General features: G+C 55.4%; 1 protein-coding gene across 1 annotated transcript in view; it reads left to right on the top strand.

The window, feature by feature from the left end:
- The first annotated feature begins 2,226 nt into the window (after positions 1 to 2,226).
- LRRC4B (leucine rich repeat containing 4B) overlaps positions 2,227 to 15,492 on the top strand; it is a 47,380-nt gene continuing 34,114 nt past the window's right edge. Inside the window, exon 1 of the mRNA XM_006897279.1 lies at positions 2,227 to 2,532. Coding sequence (XP_006897341.1) covers positions 2,233 to 2,532 — 300 coding nt within the window. The 5' untranslated portion in view covers positions 2,227 to 2,232. The remainder of the gene's footprint in view (positions 2,533 to 15,492) is intronic.

The raw sequence follows: 15,492 nt of genomic DNA, 5'->3' as shown, positions 1-15,492 counted from the left end.
GGGGGGGGCCGGGGGCGCAGGGAGAGGCCCAGCGGGAGCCCAGCCACAGGGTGAGTGTCTCTCACGGGCGATGGGGGGACGCTGGGGGAGGGAGCGCCAAGGACGGAGATGGCGGAGGGCAAAGGAGGGAAGGGGGAGCCGCTGCGGAAGCCGTGGGGGGTGGGGGATGCGGGCTGGCAGTGGAGCGAGCGGCGGGGACAGATGCGCAGCGCGGAGACCGAGCGGGGGGGGGGGGGGGGGGGGGGGTTCGCCCCCCGGGCCTCCTTCCTGGGGCGCCCGAGCCCCCATCCCCAGAGTCCAGCCTCTCGGGCTGCGTGTTCCCTGGGCTCGAGGGTGTGGGCTGGCTCGCGGCTTGGCCGGAGGGAAGCCGGACCGCAGCCGTCCTGGGCCATACGCGCGGGGTGGGGGACACAGAGCCGCCCCACCCCGCGATCACCCCGCGCACACCCAACCCCAGCCCCACGGGTGGAAGATTGATCCGGGGGACCGGTCAGCGCGGGCCTCCAGCTCTGCGCCAGCTCACTCCCTTGCGCGCAGACAGACACACGCGCGTGTTTATCTGGGTGAAGGGGATTTGCGAGGCCAGAGGAGAATGGACGTGTGTGCGAGCCTGTGCCCGTGGGGGAGCCCGGGGTCCACCGCTCCAGGGTGTCCGCGTGTCCTCATCGTTGGTGTGTGTGTGTGTGTGTGTGTGTGTGTGTGTGTGCGCGCTCGCGCGCGCGCGCGCGCGGATGTTCGGTGGACACCCCACCGCCTCTCGTGGGAAGCTCGCTCGCAGGGGTTTGGCGTGTGCCAGGCCGGAGCGTGTGACGTGGGTGCGCGTGTGTGTACTCGAGGCCCAGCGTGGAGGGGCGGGCGGAAGGCCAGAGCCTCCCGGGGGCCGCTTAGCTCTCTGCGCCCTTGGACAGCCATTTCCCCTTCCCGGGGCCTCAGCGTCCTCATCCGTCTAATGGGTCTCCGAAAGCTTCCTCCTGACGATTAGGCAGTTTGCGCGCAGTTTGTGGCGCGTGGAAAGGGTCACAGGGAACTGCTACTGTTGTCATTGTCATTGTTATGCGAGGAGCTGTGGTGGCGCAATGGTTCAGGCACAGTGGCTGCTAACCAGAAGGTGGGGCGTTCGAACCCACCAGCTGCGCTGAGGGAGAAAGCGTTGCTTGTGTAAAGGCTTAGAGCCTGGGAACCGCTGTGGGCAGTTTGGCTCCGTCCTTCAGGGTCGCTGAAGGAATCGCTGGCCCGGGCGAGCAGCTTTGCTGTGAGTTTATTGTTTCCGGAGTCCCAACCTCCCCCCCTTGTCCTGTGCAAATGAGTGGGAGACAGAGTGGGAAGGGATAGTAGGGACTTCTTATGGGGCCCTCTCCTGCCCACCCTCTCTGGGAATCCAGGTCCCTTCCCTGTCAGCCCCCTCCCCCAAGCACACAGTCCGGTCCTGCGGCAGCTGCTGGCACAGCGCCACCAGAGCCACCCGACGCCCGGAGCACCACCTGCGGTCACAGGCCTCACTTCCAGGCCCCCCATAGTAACCCTGGTCCCACCCTCCTAGCCCTGCCACCTCCCACCCCTCACCCTTCACCTCCGTACTCTGTCCTGTCTGTTAGTCTCTCCCTCCCCCAAGCTTCTCTTTGGAGCATAACTCAGATCCTTCCAGCCGCCCTTGGTCTCTGGGATCGTTGGAGTGGGGAGGACTGAGCTGAAGGGCTAAGAGGCTTGAAGCCACCCCCAAATGGCTCCTGCAAGGAGTTGAGGGGACCAAGCTCCTAAGGCGATTCCTGGCTTTGTCACTCACCCTTTCTGGGTCTCCACGGTCTCCTCTGTTCTCTGCATTTCTCTGTGGTACAGTCACGCCAAGAACCGAGTCGTGAGCCTGGGTGGCCATCCCAGCTGCTCCACTCCCCCCAAGAACGCTTCCCTACCACCACCACCCCTCCCTCCGCCCCAGCCTCGCTTTGCCCATCTGCAAAATGGGAAGCAGACCTTCCCCGGAGGAAGGAGGGATGCGACGCGATCACGCAGGGACGGTGTGGGGGAGGGAGAGGCCAGGCCACCTTTCTCGCTGCCTGCGCGCGCGATGCGCCCTTCTCTTCTGAATCCCTCTTTGCGCGCGCGCTGGGCAGGATGCTGAGAGGTGGTGGTGGTGAGATGCCGCGAGGGGTTTGCAACTGTTCACTGAGCCCCTCTCGCCCTCTCTCTTTCCGCACAGCCCCCCGGCGCCCGCGCGGAGCATGAACATTGAGGATGGCGCGCTCCCGCGGCTCCCCGTGCCCCCCGCCGCCGCCCGGTAGGATGTCCTGGCCCCACGGGGCCCTACTCTTCTTGTGGCTTTTCTCCCCTCCTCTGGGCGCCGGAGGAGGCGGCGGCGTGGCCTTGACATCGGCCGCAGGAGGGGGCTCCCCGCCGGCCACCTCCTGCCCCGCGGCCTGCTCTTGCAGCAACCAGGCCAGCCGGGTGATCTGCACGCGGCGAGAGCTGGCGGAGGTGCCCGCCAGCATCCCGGTCAACACACGCTACCTGAACCTGCAGGAGAACGGCATCCAGGTGAGCAGTGAGCTGGGCGCGAGAGGTGCGCGGGGAGGGGCCGAGGGGCCGGGTTGAAATCCTCCTCTGCGCCCCAAGAGGAGCCAGGAGCGCAGACTTCGGGGAGCAGTCCTTGAACTTGAGCGGCCTCCAAGGCTGAGGGCCTGGCAGGTTGAGTTCTCGCGGAGGCCCACTCGGTCTGGCCTAGACCTGGGGTCACCCAGGGTGTAGAGTGTGGCTTGGGACCCCTCTGCGGTGGAGCCTGGCACCCATCGCTTGACTTTTGGCCAAAGCTGGCGCGAGCTTGAGCCTCACTTTCTCTACCAGAAAAGTGGGTGCAATGCACCCCGTCCTGGTGAGGTTGACGTGAGAGCCAAGGAGATGGACTGGATCGTTGTGGAGGGCTCCAAATCCGTGCTGGCACCTGGCACACTCAGGGGATACAAGCTATCTATAGCCTCATGTCCTCCTGATAAGGGGTTCACATTTGTTTTCCGGGTGCTGGAGGGAGGATGCCCAAAGGGCGCTTCTTGGCACAGGTGGTCTCTGGGAACGTTGGTTCATTTTTCTTGCGGTGAAGGTGAACCCCACTTGATGCCTTGGGACACAGTTGTCATCAAATTCTTACCTTCAACTGGAAGCCCTGGTGGTGCTGTGGGCTAAGCTCTCGGCTGCCAAACAATAAAGGGGCCCACTGGGCTCACCAGCCACTTGCCTGGGGTAGAAAGATGGGGGCATGCGCTCTTAATGAGCTCAGCCTCTTGGGGAAACCAACCCCACAGGGTGGCTCTGCTCATTCCTGCATGGCCTCGCTGAGCAGAAACAGACTGGAGGGTAGTGGACTTTGTGAAAGATTTGCCAAAGGACTGTGGTGGCACCATCAGCAATTAACTAACCGAAAAGAGGGTGGGGCAAGCGTGCCAACTGCTCCAGGCCGCGAAGGAAGCCCCCTCTGTACAGCTCACAGCCTCAGCCGTCCTTCCCGGGGGCACTATGTGCCATCCTGCACGATCACTGCGAGGCAGAAGCACTCAACGTGGGGCCGTGGGTGTCTGCTGAGGGTCCGCTCTTTGTTGGAAGGCTGGCCCATGCCTCTTACGGGTGTTGATCTCAGATCTCAGCTCCGGAGATGGGCAGCAATAGCTTCACTGTCCCCAGACTTGTCAGCTGGTCGCTTGTGACCGTGGCCCCTTGGATGAGAATCCGGCTTCCAAAGGCATTTGGTCAGTTTGTGCACAGTCTTCCTACTCATAAAGCTGGAGGGGGTAGTGTGTTTCCCATGCCCTCAAGATCTGTCCTTTCTGAGAAGGGGAGGCAGATGAGCGTGCGGGAGACCCCAAAACCTGAGTGCACCTCTGTGGGGTGTAGTGCGAAGCTCTCCTCTTCTCTGGGTCTGGTGGACATGGAGCTGCCGCTCCCCAAAATACAGGCATCTTTTGGAGCGATTTCAGATCCCCATCTAGAACGCCTCGACAAAGGGGGTAGCTAAAGAAATCGAGTCACAAGCAATAGTCTTTTATTCGTGTCACGGTGCGTGTCAAAGTCATGTTTACGCTCGACTGGAATCTAGTAGAGGAGCCCTAGTAGCACAGACGTGATTTGGCTGCTACGCCACAGGTTGGTGGTTCAAACCCACAGGAGTTGTAAGATGAGGCGATCTGTGCCCTCGTGCAGGGACTGGATGGCAGCGGGCTGGGTCTGTGGGCGTTCAGTAGGATTTGCAGTAGCGGCGGGGTGGGGGGGTGGGAGAGAGAGAGAGAGAGTTTGCAATGTCCTGAGGGTGAGTGACCAGGACAGGAAACAGTGACAGGAAGCAAGCACGTGCTGTTGGACAAGTGGTGCCCGTGGATTTATTTGCTGAGCTTGAGAGTTACAACAATCCTACAGGTTTTTAAAAAAAAAAAATAAATAAAAATGCAGGATCTGCAAAGTGTATTAAAGGCAGGGCTGTCCTTCTAACTGGGGGCTTGCCTCTCGCATCACCCATCCCAGCCCCTGTGAAATCGCGTCCCTCTGACCTGACCCCATGACCCTCACCAGCTGCTTCCTCCAGCAAGCTCCTTTCTACCAGTTAATCCCGTCCGCCTCCCACCCCTCAGCTGCAGTCTTCTTGCCCCTAAAGAACGTCCCCTAGTCACCATTTGTCTTCATTAATTGATTCCTCTAACAGCTACTCCCAGCCCCATTTCAGGACTAAGTACTGTTCTGGGTGAGGTCCAAATCAGATGCGGTCCTGCCCTGCCTTTGAGCCACTTCCATTCGCAAAGGCGAGAGGCAGGCCAGGGGTGCAGCAGGCTGGGCCGTGAGGACCAGGAACGGAATGGAGGCTGTCAAGGAGCACCTTGTTTGTTGTTAAGTGATGTGAAGAGTCAGAACTGACTCACAGCTGGCCCTTCAGCGAATTTGCAGAGGCTATAAATTGCAGGGGAGGAGGTTGCCCATCTTTCTCTCGCCAAGCAGCTGGGGGATTCGAACCTCTCACCTTTGAGTTGGCAGCACAACTCTTTAAAGCACAAGGAGTGAGTTATCTGCAAGGAGCTGAATCTGCTCGGCCGCAGCCCCAGGCCAGGCCACGTCCCACAGCCAAGCCCAGCTTCTCTGCAGTGAGCCCAGGGCACAGTTCAGCCCCCGCAAATGTTTGCCAAGTTCCTAACAGGTGGCAGTGAACCACTGAGTCTCCACTTCCAAACCCGGGAGGACACTGATTATTGTCAACCCAACCTCATCCCCTCAAGACCATCAAGTGGGGGCGGAAGCCCCAAACCCCAAAATCATTGCCTGAAAATCCATTCTGACCCATTGCAGTCCCACGTGTCATGGACCAGAAGTGCCTCTTGGGGTCTTCTTGGCTGTCACCTCTCTGGAAGTAGACCTTTTTCAGTTGTACCTGCTAGTGGGCTCAAATTACCAACCTTTAGGTTTGCTGAGCGCGAACGGCTCAGGCCTCCCAGGACCTTCTCAAGGCCCCAGCCACTCCTCGCTCTCTAAATGCCTCCTCCACCCTCGCAGCTGTCTTCCCTGAAACCCCAGACTCCTGGTGCTGCACCCACTTAATGCCTCTCCTGGTGATTCATTCACTAAGATAGTCCTGCCCCTCTGGGCTCTGGTCAGCCAGATGCCCTCTGCCTCCAAACCCCTGCTTTCAGCCCCGGGGTCCTTTCAAATGGCCCTTTCTCAATCCTCAGCTCCCAGACTTCCCTGCCCCCTGTCACTCATTCGGGGTTATTAACCATCTCTTCACTTCGTTCTCCGTGGTGCCTGTGTTCCAGGCACCCAGGAGGCAGCGGTGAACAAAGCTGGTGGCAGCTCTCAAGTTCTAGATATGCACTAAGCCACTGTCATTATCTTTCCGACCACCAGTGACCTGCAGGGCAGAGGACTGCCCTGGAGCGGATTGCCCCATACTTGAGCTGCAGAGCAGCTGGTGGGTTTGAACCAACAACCTCACCACTAGCAATCCCATGTTCGGCTGGCTGCGCGACCAGGCCTCCTTTACTCTAGGTCCTGGCATACAGACAAGTCAGCTATGTTGAGAGAGTAGGAGAGGGAACTGGTGAGGGCGAGAGGAGAGCTTTAAAGGCACAGAGGTCAGGATGGGCCTCCTTGGGAGGGAGGGAGGTGACATGTGAGCCCAGGAAGGAGCTGGGAAGGGCTGTCCAGGTAGAGGGAACAGCCTGTGCAAAGGCTCCGAGGCAGGGGACCCGCCTTTTGTGTCTGAGGAGCAGCCAGTGTGGCTGAAGCAGGATGAGGGAGGGAATAATATTAGTCAAGGGGGGCTAGAACCCCGCGGACCTCAGGCAGCAAGGCCTGGATGTCCTGGGAGGCTCTGAGCAGAGGCTGCTGTAAAGGAGGAGGCCTCTAGGGGGCAGCAGGGAGGCCGGTGTGGAGGCAGAGATGCTGCGGCTGGAATCCAGGTACTTGCAGGGGAGGCGATTCCACCAACGGGTGAGAAGTGGAGGGATTAGGAATCTGTGTAGAAGGTGAGACTGTCTCTTTAGAAGGTGGGATTTTCCAGTAGATTGGACCTGAGGAGAGAGAGAGAGAGAAAAAAAAAAGAAGATGGAGAGAGAAAGAAAATGAGAGAGAGGGAGAGAAAAAGAGGAAGAAAGTGGGAGAGATGGAAAGAGAGAAAGATAGAAGGGACAAGAAAATGAAAGAATCTGGTGGCCTAGTGCCAAGAAGCTGCACTGCAATCTCAGAGGTACATGGTTTGAATCCACCAGATGCTCTGCTGGATAAAGAGGAACAACCTCCTCCTGTATCAGTCAGATCTGATTTAATGGTACACACACCAAAAAAATTATTTTTAAAAATAGAAAGAAAGTGGAAGAAAATGATGGGGAACAGGTGGAATGAGGAAAGGAGATTGAGAGAAATCAAAGAGGACTCCAAGGCTTTGAGTCCTCGTTGGTCCTGCATCCCAGGGGAGTGGCCTTCGGGGCTGTGTCACCACATCTCATCAGGACACACATGTGTCCCATGGACATCTCTATTAGTTGATCTATAAGGTACAGACAGGTCTACTGTGAGAAGCCCTGGAGGCTCAGTCATTAAGCTGTTGTCCGCTAACCAGAAGGTGGACAGTTCAAACCCCACAACTCCTCTGAGGGAGCGAAGACTTAGGGTTCTGTTTGCATAAGGATTATGCCTAGAACAGCAGAAGGGGCAGATCTGTGCCATCACATGGAGTCACCAAGCGTCTGGATGGACTAATAAGTCAATGGGGAGCTCTGGTGGCCTAGTGGCAAGAAGCTGCACTGCAATGCCAGGGATACGTGGTTTGAATCCCCCAGATGCTCTGCTGGAGAAGGAGGGACAATCGCCTCCTGTATCAGTCAGATCTGATTGGACAGTACACACACACAAAAATAATAATAAAAAAATTTTGAAAAAGAAGTGAAATAGGCAACAAGTCAAAGTTGCAGCTGCTACATCCATCTCCCATCTCTGCTGCCCTTTGGAAAACATGCACAGGTGTGAGCACACAGCAGGGGTGCACAGATGCAGGTGGGAATGCCCAGCCTTTTTTTTTTCCCACCCTTGGCGGTTTTTGCACCCTGACTTTCCCCAAACTTTAAAATGCCCCAGGGGCAAACCAGGGTCAAGACAAAGGACTCTTCCTTACTCACCACAGGGGTTTGGGAACCTACATCACCACAGGTGACCCTCCACTGGGCTTCTGAAGCTGTATATCGAGACGCTGGTGGATTTGAACCACCAGAGAGAGAGGCCCAGGCTTTGGGTTAACAGCACAGCTCCGTACCGACTGTGCCACCAGCGGACGTAGCGTCCTTGGTTTCTCAGTTCACTGAAGGGAAGCTTAGCGGTGGAGTGAGGCCTACCTGGCAAAACACCACACCACCTCTGTGTGTGTGTGTGTGTGTGTGTGTGTGTGTGTGTGTGTGTGTGTATCCTCCATGCAGAACAACCTTTTCATTATACAAATTTTTTTAAAAAATTTTTTTAAAAAAGAACCACCACACACCACCTCACCTCCAGTCCCCCCACCTGGATATAAATAACTCCTGCTTGCATTTGCTTTTAATATTTCCCTGGCTCTTCCCTGGGTATGTATGAAAATTACATTGTTTAATTATTTATTACAGAACAAACACAAGTTAATTTAGGATAACGGGGGGGAAATATACCTGAGTAAAAATACCTACTGCAGAACCAGCTTCTAAGAGCTGATTCCAACTATGTGATGACCACCCAGGACAGAGTAGGAACACCCCCAGAGGGTCCCCAAGGCTAAAGATCTTTACGGAAGCAGGACACCCTCTCTTGCTCCCACAGAGCAGAGAGGGGCCCCAAGATACTCGATTTTTGGTTGGATGCTTTCAACTCACCCAGTCTTGGTTTAAAGACTAAGGTGCAGCAGATCCCAGCAGTGGTTTTTCCAACTGCTTTGTATGCTTCTGAAAGTTGGACTGTGAATGAGGACAAGAGTTGATGCCTTTGGATTGGGACTCTGGGGAGAAGGAAGACTGAATATTCCATGGACGGCCAAAAGAACAAACACGTCTGTGCTGGAGAAAGTGCAATGAGGGTACTCCTTAGAGACAAAGATCGTGGCATCATCTCACACACCCTGGGTATATTGTCAGGAGGGGACAGGCCTTGGAAAAGAACATTATGCTAGGGAAGGCAGAGGGTTAGAAAAAGAGAGGAAGACCCCCAGTGAGACAGATGGGCATTGTGACTATGGGCTCATGGATAACAGAGACGGTGCGGATCGAACAACAACAACAAAGCATGACCCTCTACTGCTGTCTGGGCCGTTCTTACAATCTTTTTTCTTTTTTTTTTAAATTGTATTGTTTTTTTGTGTGTACCATCAAATCAGATCTGACTGGTACAGGAGGAGATTGTCCCTCCTTCTCCAGCAAAGCATCTGGTGGATTTGAACGGCGCACCTCTGGGATTACATTGCAGCTTCTTGCCACTAGACCACCAGAGCTCGCTGAGACTGTAAATCTTAATGGGAACCTCATTTGGGGGCCATGGGTTCAAATCCACCAGCCGTTTGATCTCTGGATCCTGCATCAAGTTGCCACTTCCAGTTCTTTGAGCTAAAACCAGCAGCCTGCTTCGCACACCCAAGTGGGCAGGGATACCTTGGTGCTGCTGGTGGATTTGAACAGCCAGCCTTCTGGTCTGCAGCCAGCACTATTCTATCAGGGAGTCCTCAGGTACAGTTTCCTAATTACTCTTTCAGGGTTTGTTTTTTGGTTTTTTTTTCCCCTTGACCCCTTGGTTGGCATAAGACGGTGTTGTCAACATCTCTATTGGTGCATTTCTCAGACCCTCTCTTGGTCTAATAATTTCTAGCTATTTTCATCACCACTGTCATCAGAGAATGTATCTTGTATGATTTCACCTTTTTTTCAATGTATTAAGATTTTTCACCAAACAGACAGGCAACTCTGGCAGCAGAGTCTGTAGGAAGTTGAGGTGCAAACCCAAAGCTTGAGCTTTTTGGTGGTTCAAATCCACCAGTGGCTCAAAAAAAGGTGAGCAGTTGCCCTCCACATGATGAGTCCATTCTCACTTGATAGCAATGAAGGGGTTTTTTTAAAAATGTTATTATTTTGTGTGTGTACCGTCAAATCAGATCTATCTGGTACAGGAGGAGATTGCCCCTCCTTCTCCAGCAGAGCATCTGGTGGACTTGAACCGTGCACATCTGGAATTGCAGTGCGGCTTCTTACCACCAGAGCTCACCAGGCAATGAGTTGTTTTTGAGTCCCTTACAGGAGCCCTAGTGTGCCATAGTTGTTGTTCCATTGCATTTGGCTGCAAACAGAAAGGTTGCTGCCTCAGACCCACCAGCTGCTCTGTAGGAGAAAGATGGGCCGTTCTGCTTCTGTGGAGATTTGCAGCCTCGCCGACCTCGTGGGACAGTTCTACTCTGTCCTGAAGGGTCCCTGTGAACCAGACTCGATCCCACAAGCAGTCATCTAGTGTGTCGCTCAGACAGACATCCCTGTGAATCAGGCATAGTTTGGTAAATGCAATTTTGCTGACAGGGATGCCTTTTTTAAAGGAAAAAAAATGGAATAACACCATTTCATGCTGGTTTGTGACTGGCTTTTGCTACCTGGCCACATAACCACGGTGGCACAGGATAGAGCAAGGTTCTAGCCTTCTTGTTCAGAGAGTCTCTGTGGAAGACACCTGACAACAGCGGTAACAACATGAGAAGCCCGGGGGGGTCACAGCGAGTCAATGCTCCACCAAAACCAGACGTGTCAGAGGTTCAAATGCACCCGCCACTTCTCAGAAGCAAGACGAGGCAGCCGGCTTCTGCGAGGACCCCTTGGAAACTCCCAGGGGCTCTTCTGCTCTGTCCCTCAGGGTTGCTAAGAGTCTCAATCGACTCCATAGCAACGGGTTAGCATAACCGTGAACATTTCTCTCTCCAACACGACATCTGCGTCTCTAACGTGGCTTATCTGCTCGCAAGCCTCAGACTGTTCTGTCTCATCGTTTTCAATGATGGCATAGTGGTGCGGGGGCGTGAGGAGGACGGGCAGGGGGTTCCCGTTATCAACTGTTGTTGTCAGCTGCCTGGAAGTCAGCCTCCCCCGACACCCCTGTGCACAACTGGCTCTCACCCCTGTGATTCCCCGCCCCCTTTCAGGGTTTTTTCATTGGCTGGTTGTTGCTGTTGTTGTTTTTAAGTCAATTACCAGGCCTTTCTTCCTTGTCTTACTCTGGAACCTCACACAAGTCTCCCCTGACAGACGAGTGGTGGCCGCACTTGAGGCGGGAATCGAACCCAGGTCTCTGTCGTGGATGATGCGACCTGTCACTGACCCACCACTGGTTCCTGTAAGTAAACTCAAGCTCACCGCCCTGGAGTCAATGAGGACTGAGAGCCTTGTACTTCCTAACAGGAAGACACTGCCCATCTCTCTCCCTTGAAGCAGCTGGTGGATTCGAACCACTGGAGACAGATGGCCTTCCGGTTGGCAACACCCGACACTATAGACGGTGCCCCCAGAGATCCTTGTTACTCAGTGATGTCCTTATTGTTTCTAGTTTTTAAAAACCTACATGAACAACACTGCAGCAGACACCCTGGGTCCCCGTTCATTTATTAGTAATATTAGTATTAGTATTAAATTTTATTATTTTGTGTGTGTGTGCCATCAAATCAAAGCTTGGAAGGAGGAGTGGCATCCACTTCCGTAATAGCTTGCCTCTGGAAACCCTATGAACCTGGAGAGAGGATGAAAGACACCCAAGCATTGAGGACTCTCCTTCATAGGGTGGCTATGAGTCGCCTGCGACTTGACGGCACTTAACAACAGCCATCAAATCAGATCTGACTGGTACAGGAGGAGATTGCACCTCCTTCTCCAGCAGAGCATCTAGTGGATTCGAACCGCGCACCTCTGGGTATTATTATTGTAATTTTAAAGAAAGTGTACAGAAAAGTTGGATTTTCGGCGAGCTCTGGTGGCCTAGTGGCAGGAAACTGCACTGCAATCCCAGAGGTGCACGGTTCAAATCCACCAGATGCTCTGCTGAAGAAGGAGGAACAATCGCCTCCTGTACCAGTCAGATCCGATTTGACGGTACACACGTAAAAAAAAAAAAAGTTGGATTTTCATTCATTCTTTGTTGCCGTTTCCTCCCTCTGCCCTCCCCCCGGTCCACTCTGCAATACACCTCTTATTCTGGACTGTTGTCGTGCGTATAATACCTAATCATAGATTCCTTTAATGCAGTGGTACCTGTTCTTGGTACCGCTTGGAATTCTGTGCTTGGATAAATCCCCAAAAATGGAATTTACCGAGTCAGTGACGCGGTGGGAGAAGCACTCACCTGGGTGGGCTTCGTGTCTCACTCACATCAGTGTCGTCCTCGTCACCACGGCAGTAAACCCTCCAACACACGCGCACGCACACAACTCTCTCACATGCGTGCACACTCACACAGGTGCACACCCACCTTCCTAGGCACGTGTTCATACACACACACACACACACACACACAGTCAACTCTCTCACACACACACGTGCACACTCACACAGGTGCATACTTACCTATGCAAGTAATCAAACGCACACACACGTACAAACTCACACATGAACCTACCCTCTCACACGGCCATGTGCACACACAGCCACGCAATGCACCACACGTGTACACGCAGGTGTGCACGCAATCCCACTCACACAGATGCACGTACACTCACTCATTCACCTGCAGACACGTGCACTCCTGTGCACACACTGATTTCCATTCAGCACATTGACACTCTCATACAGGGGCACACATGCACACAGCAACATGTGTGAACACACACCCACACACATGCGTTCACCCTCCACATGCTCACACACTTACCCTACACATTTACACACCCGCTCACACTCATTCAGACATTCATACACACAAACGCATTCACACTCCACCTACTCACACACACACACTCGTCTACATGCTCACACACTCACCACTCACATTCACACACCTGCTCACACTCACACACATCACATCACATGCACTCACACGGCGTGGACCGAGCACACACCCTCCGCACTCGCATGCCCTCTCTCACACACTGACACACACCTCCTCTGATGCATGCACTCAGTCGCAGGTACACACACACACACTCTCACACACTTGTGCACACGCATGTACACTTGGACACACACGCAAGCAGGGGCGGGGTTGGACTGCACTCTGGACATTAGGGCGCTCTCCCCCAGCAATTTGAGCATTGCTCGCTCTCCCTCTGGCTAGCCCTCCCCCCCCCGTGACTGTCACCTCTGTGAGGGTGGGGACTCTGTTCTGTCCCCACACGTACACCTCCACCTCGCCGTGTCCCCTGCACCCTGGGACCCAGAGCAAGGCTGGTGCACAGAAGGCGCTCAGCGCATCTCCGCCTGCCCGGGGAGCGGGGCAGCTTGGGCACCATCTGTCCACTGGAGCAGGAGCTGCCCTGCTGCCCGAGGACGTGGGCGGACCAGGGTTACTGGCGCCTGGCCCATGAAGCTCTGGGCCACGTCCTTCCACCTTTGCAGTGACAGGGACGGTAGGTGGCGGCTGTGCTGGTTTTATCGCCCATCTGTGGGCGTGGTGTAGGGTCCCCAAGTGGCGCAGTGGATTGACAGCAGACCAAAAAAAATCCAGCAGCTTCAATTTCCAGTCATTCCGTGGAAGAAAGATGTGGCAATCTGTTTCCACAAAGCTTGACAGCCTCGGAAATCCTGCAGGGTTATTCTTGTCTATCTGCGGAGTTGCTACGAGTTGGAATTGACTGGATCTTAAGTGCGTTTGCTTGTTGTTGTTGTTTTGATGGTTGTTGTTTGGGTGGCTTCGAAATGAAAGGTTAGAGGTTTGAACCCCCTACCCCAAGGTGCCTTGGAAGAAAGGCCTGGTTACCTACTTTAAAAAAATCAGCCACCGAAAGCTGGCTGGAGCCCCGCTCTGCAGACACACGTGGGACTGCTGTGAGTCACAGTGGACTTGGAAGGCAGTGGTTTTCGTGTTCTGTTTGTTTGTTTGAATGGGCAAAATCATTGTTTTTAAGAGTCTGTTGATTGCAATCAGTGTCATCGAATCAAAATGTGTACAGGGTGATGCACGTTAAGACCAATTTGTTCTGTAAACTTTCACCCTAATCACATTCCCCCTCCCAAGGAACCCCAAGAGGCAGTTCTACTCCTTCCTAAGGGCTGGGTCGCTGTGGGTTGGAATCCACTTGACAGAGAGCAATGACAACAAAAATTAGCAACCCTCCCCAGGCTTCCAAATTGTCGCTGAGCTTAGACGGGGCTGTGCCCACCCCTGAGTCTGCAGAGATGCCTGCTAAGGCTGGGAGGCCTCCCTGCCGGGTGGCAGCAAAGTCACACAGGCTGGACCAATACCATGGACCTTGGGCCAGCTCCCTGGAGGAGGAAGGGAGGAGTCAGGGAGCCTAGTCCAGCTGCAGGCCAGCACAGCCTCAACCAACCCAAGCCCAGCCCAGCCCCAGCTCAACCTCCGTCCTGCACAGCCCAGTCCAACCCAAGCCAGGCCAGTTCAGTCCCAGCCCAGCCTTATCCAATCCAAGCTAGCCCAGCCCCAGCCCAGCCTCAGTCCTGCATAACCCAGTCCAACCCAAGCCATGCCAGGCTAGCCTCATCCAACCCAAGCTAGCCCAGCCCAAGCCCAGTCCATCCCCAGGCCAGCCCAACCCTAGGCCAGCCTCATCCAACCCAACGCAGCCCAGCCCCAGGCAAGGAGAGCCCCAGACCAGACCAGCCCCAGGCCAGCCTCTTCCAACCCAACCCAGCCCAGGGGCCAGCCCCAACCCCAGCCCCCAGCCCCAGCCCAAGCCAGCCCCAGCCCAGCCTTATCCAATTCAAACCAGCCCAGCCCCAAACAAGGCTGGCCCAGCCCCAGCCTAGCCTCATTCCTGCACAGCCCAGTCCAACCCAAGCCATACCAGGACAGCCTCATCCAACCCAAGCCCAGCCCAGCCCTAGGACAGGCCATTCCCAGCCCAGTCAAGCCCCAAGCCAGCCCAGCCACATCCCAGGCCAGCCCCAGCCCAGCTTCATCCAACCCAAGCCCAGCCTCAGACTAGCCTCAGTCCTGCATAGCCCAGTCTAATCCAAGCCAGGCCAGCTCAGCCCCAGGCCAGTCCAGCCCAGCCCCAGGACAGGACATCCCCAGCCCCCAGGCTCAGCCCAGGCCAGCCCCAGGCAGCCTTATCCAATCCAACTCAGCCCAGCCCCAGCCCAATGTCAGTCCTGCATAACCCAGTCCAACTCCAACCAGCCCAGCCCCAGCCCCAGCCAACCCTACCTAGCCCAACCCCAGCCCAGACCAGTCCAACCCAACCCAGTCCAGTCCCAGCCCAGCCCAGCTCCAGGCCAGTCTAACCGAACCCAGGGCCAGCCCTAGCCCAGCCCAGCCAAGCTCCAGCTCAGCCTCAGTCCTGCACAGCCCATTCTAACCCAACCCAGCCCAGCCCCTGTCCTGCTCAGGCCTCCCCTGCCCCGCCCATCTTACTACTATGCCCCGCCCCATCTAGTGCCCACGAGAAGCAGAGTGGGACCTTGCAGGGCTTCAGGACCAGGTCTCCCTGAATCCTCTCTCCCCCTTCCCTTCCCCCACAGCCTTTCTTCTTCCTTTGCTTCCTAGCACCCTCCCCCCCTCCCCACAGCTAACCCTCCTAATGTGTTTACTGGGGAGCTTTCTGTTTGTGCGCATTCTTGCAAAATGCTTATTGTGGCTTTGCGTGCGTGCATTTTTAATCCACGCAAATGGGAGTGTGATCTAGGGCGCTCCCTTTGTCTCCCAGCTTGGCTTGGCCCTGCGTCTTCAGAGTCATCTGTGTGTGCACTCCCTCTGTTTCTCCAACAGCTGCAGGAAATTCCCCCGTCCCCCTGGGGCGCCCTCCACGCTGTGCCACGCACCCACCCCTCCTCCTCAGGCTCTGACCCTGTGGCCTCCGAGTGAATTCTCTAAACCACA

The sequence above is a fragment of the Elephantulus edwardii genome, unplaced genomic scaffold, assembly GCF_000299155.1.
Source record: "Elephantulus edwardii isolate Elephantulus edwardi_28Jun2011 unplaced genomic scaffold, EleEdw1.0 scaffold00208, whole genome shotgun sequence".
In the NCBI taxonomy this organism is placed as follows: Eukaryota; Metazoa; Chordata; class Mammalia; order Macroscelidea; family Macroscelididae; genus Elephantulus; species Elephantulus edwardii.
Note: the sequence above shows the minus strand (reverse complement) of the source record. Positions and strands in the feature narration are given on the sequence as shown.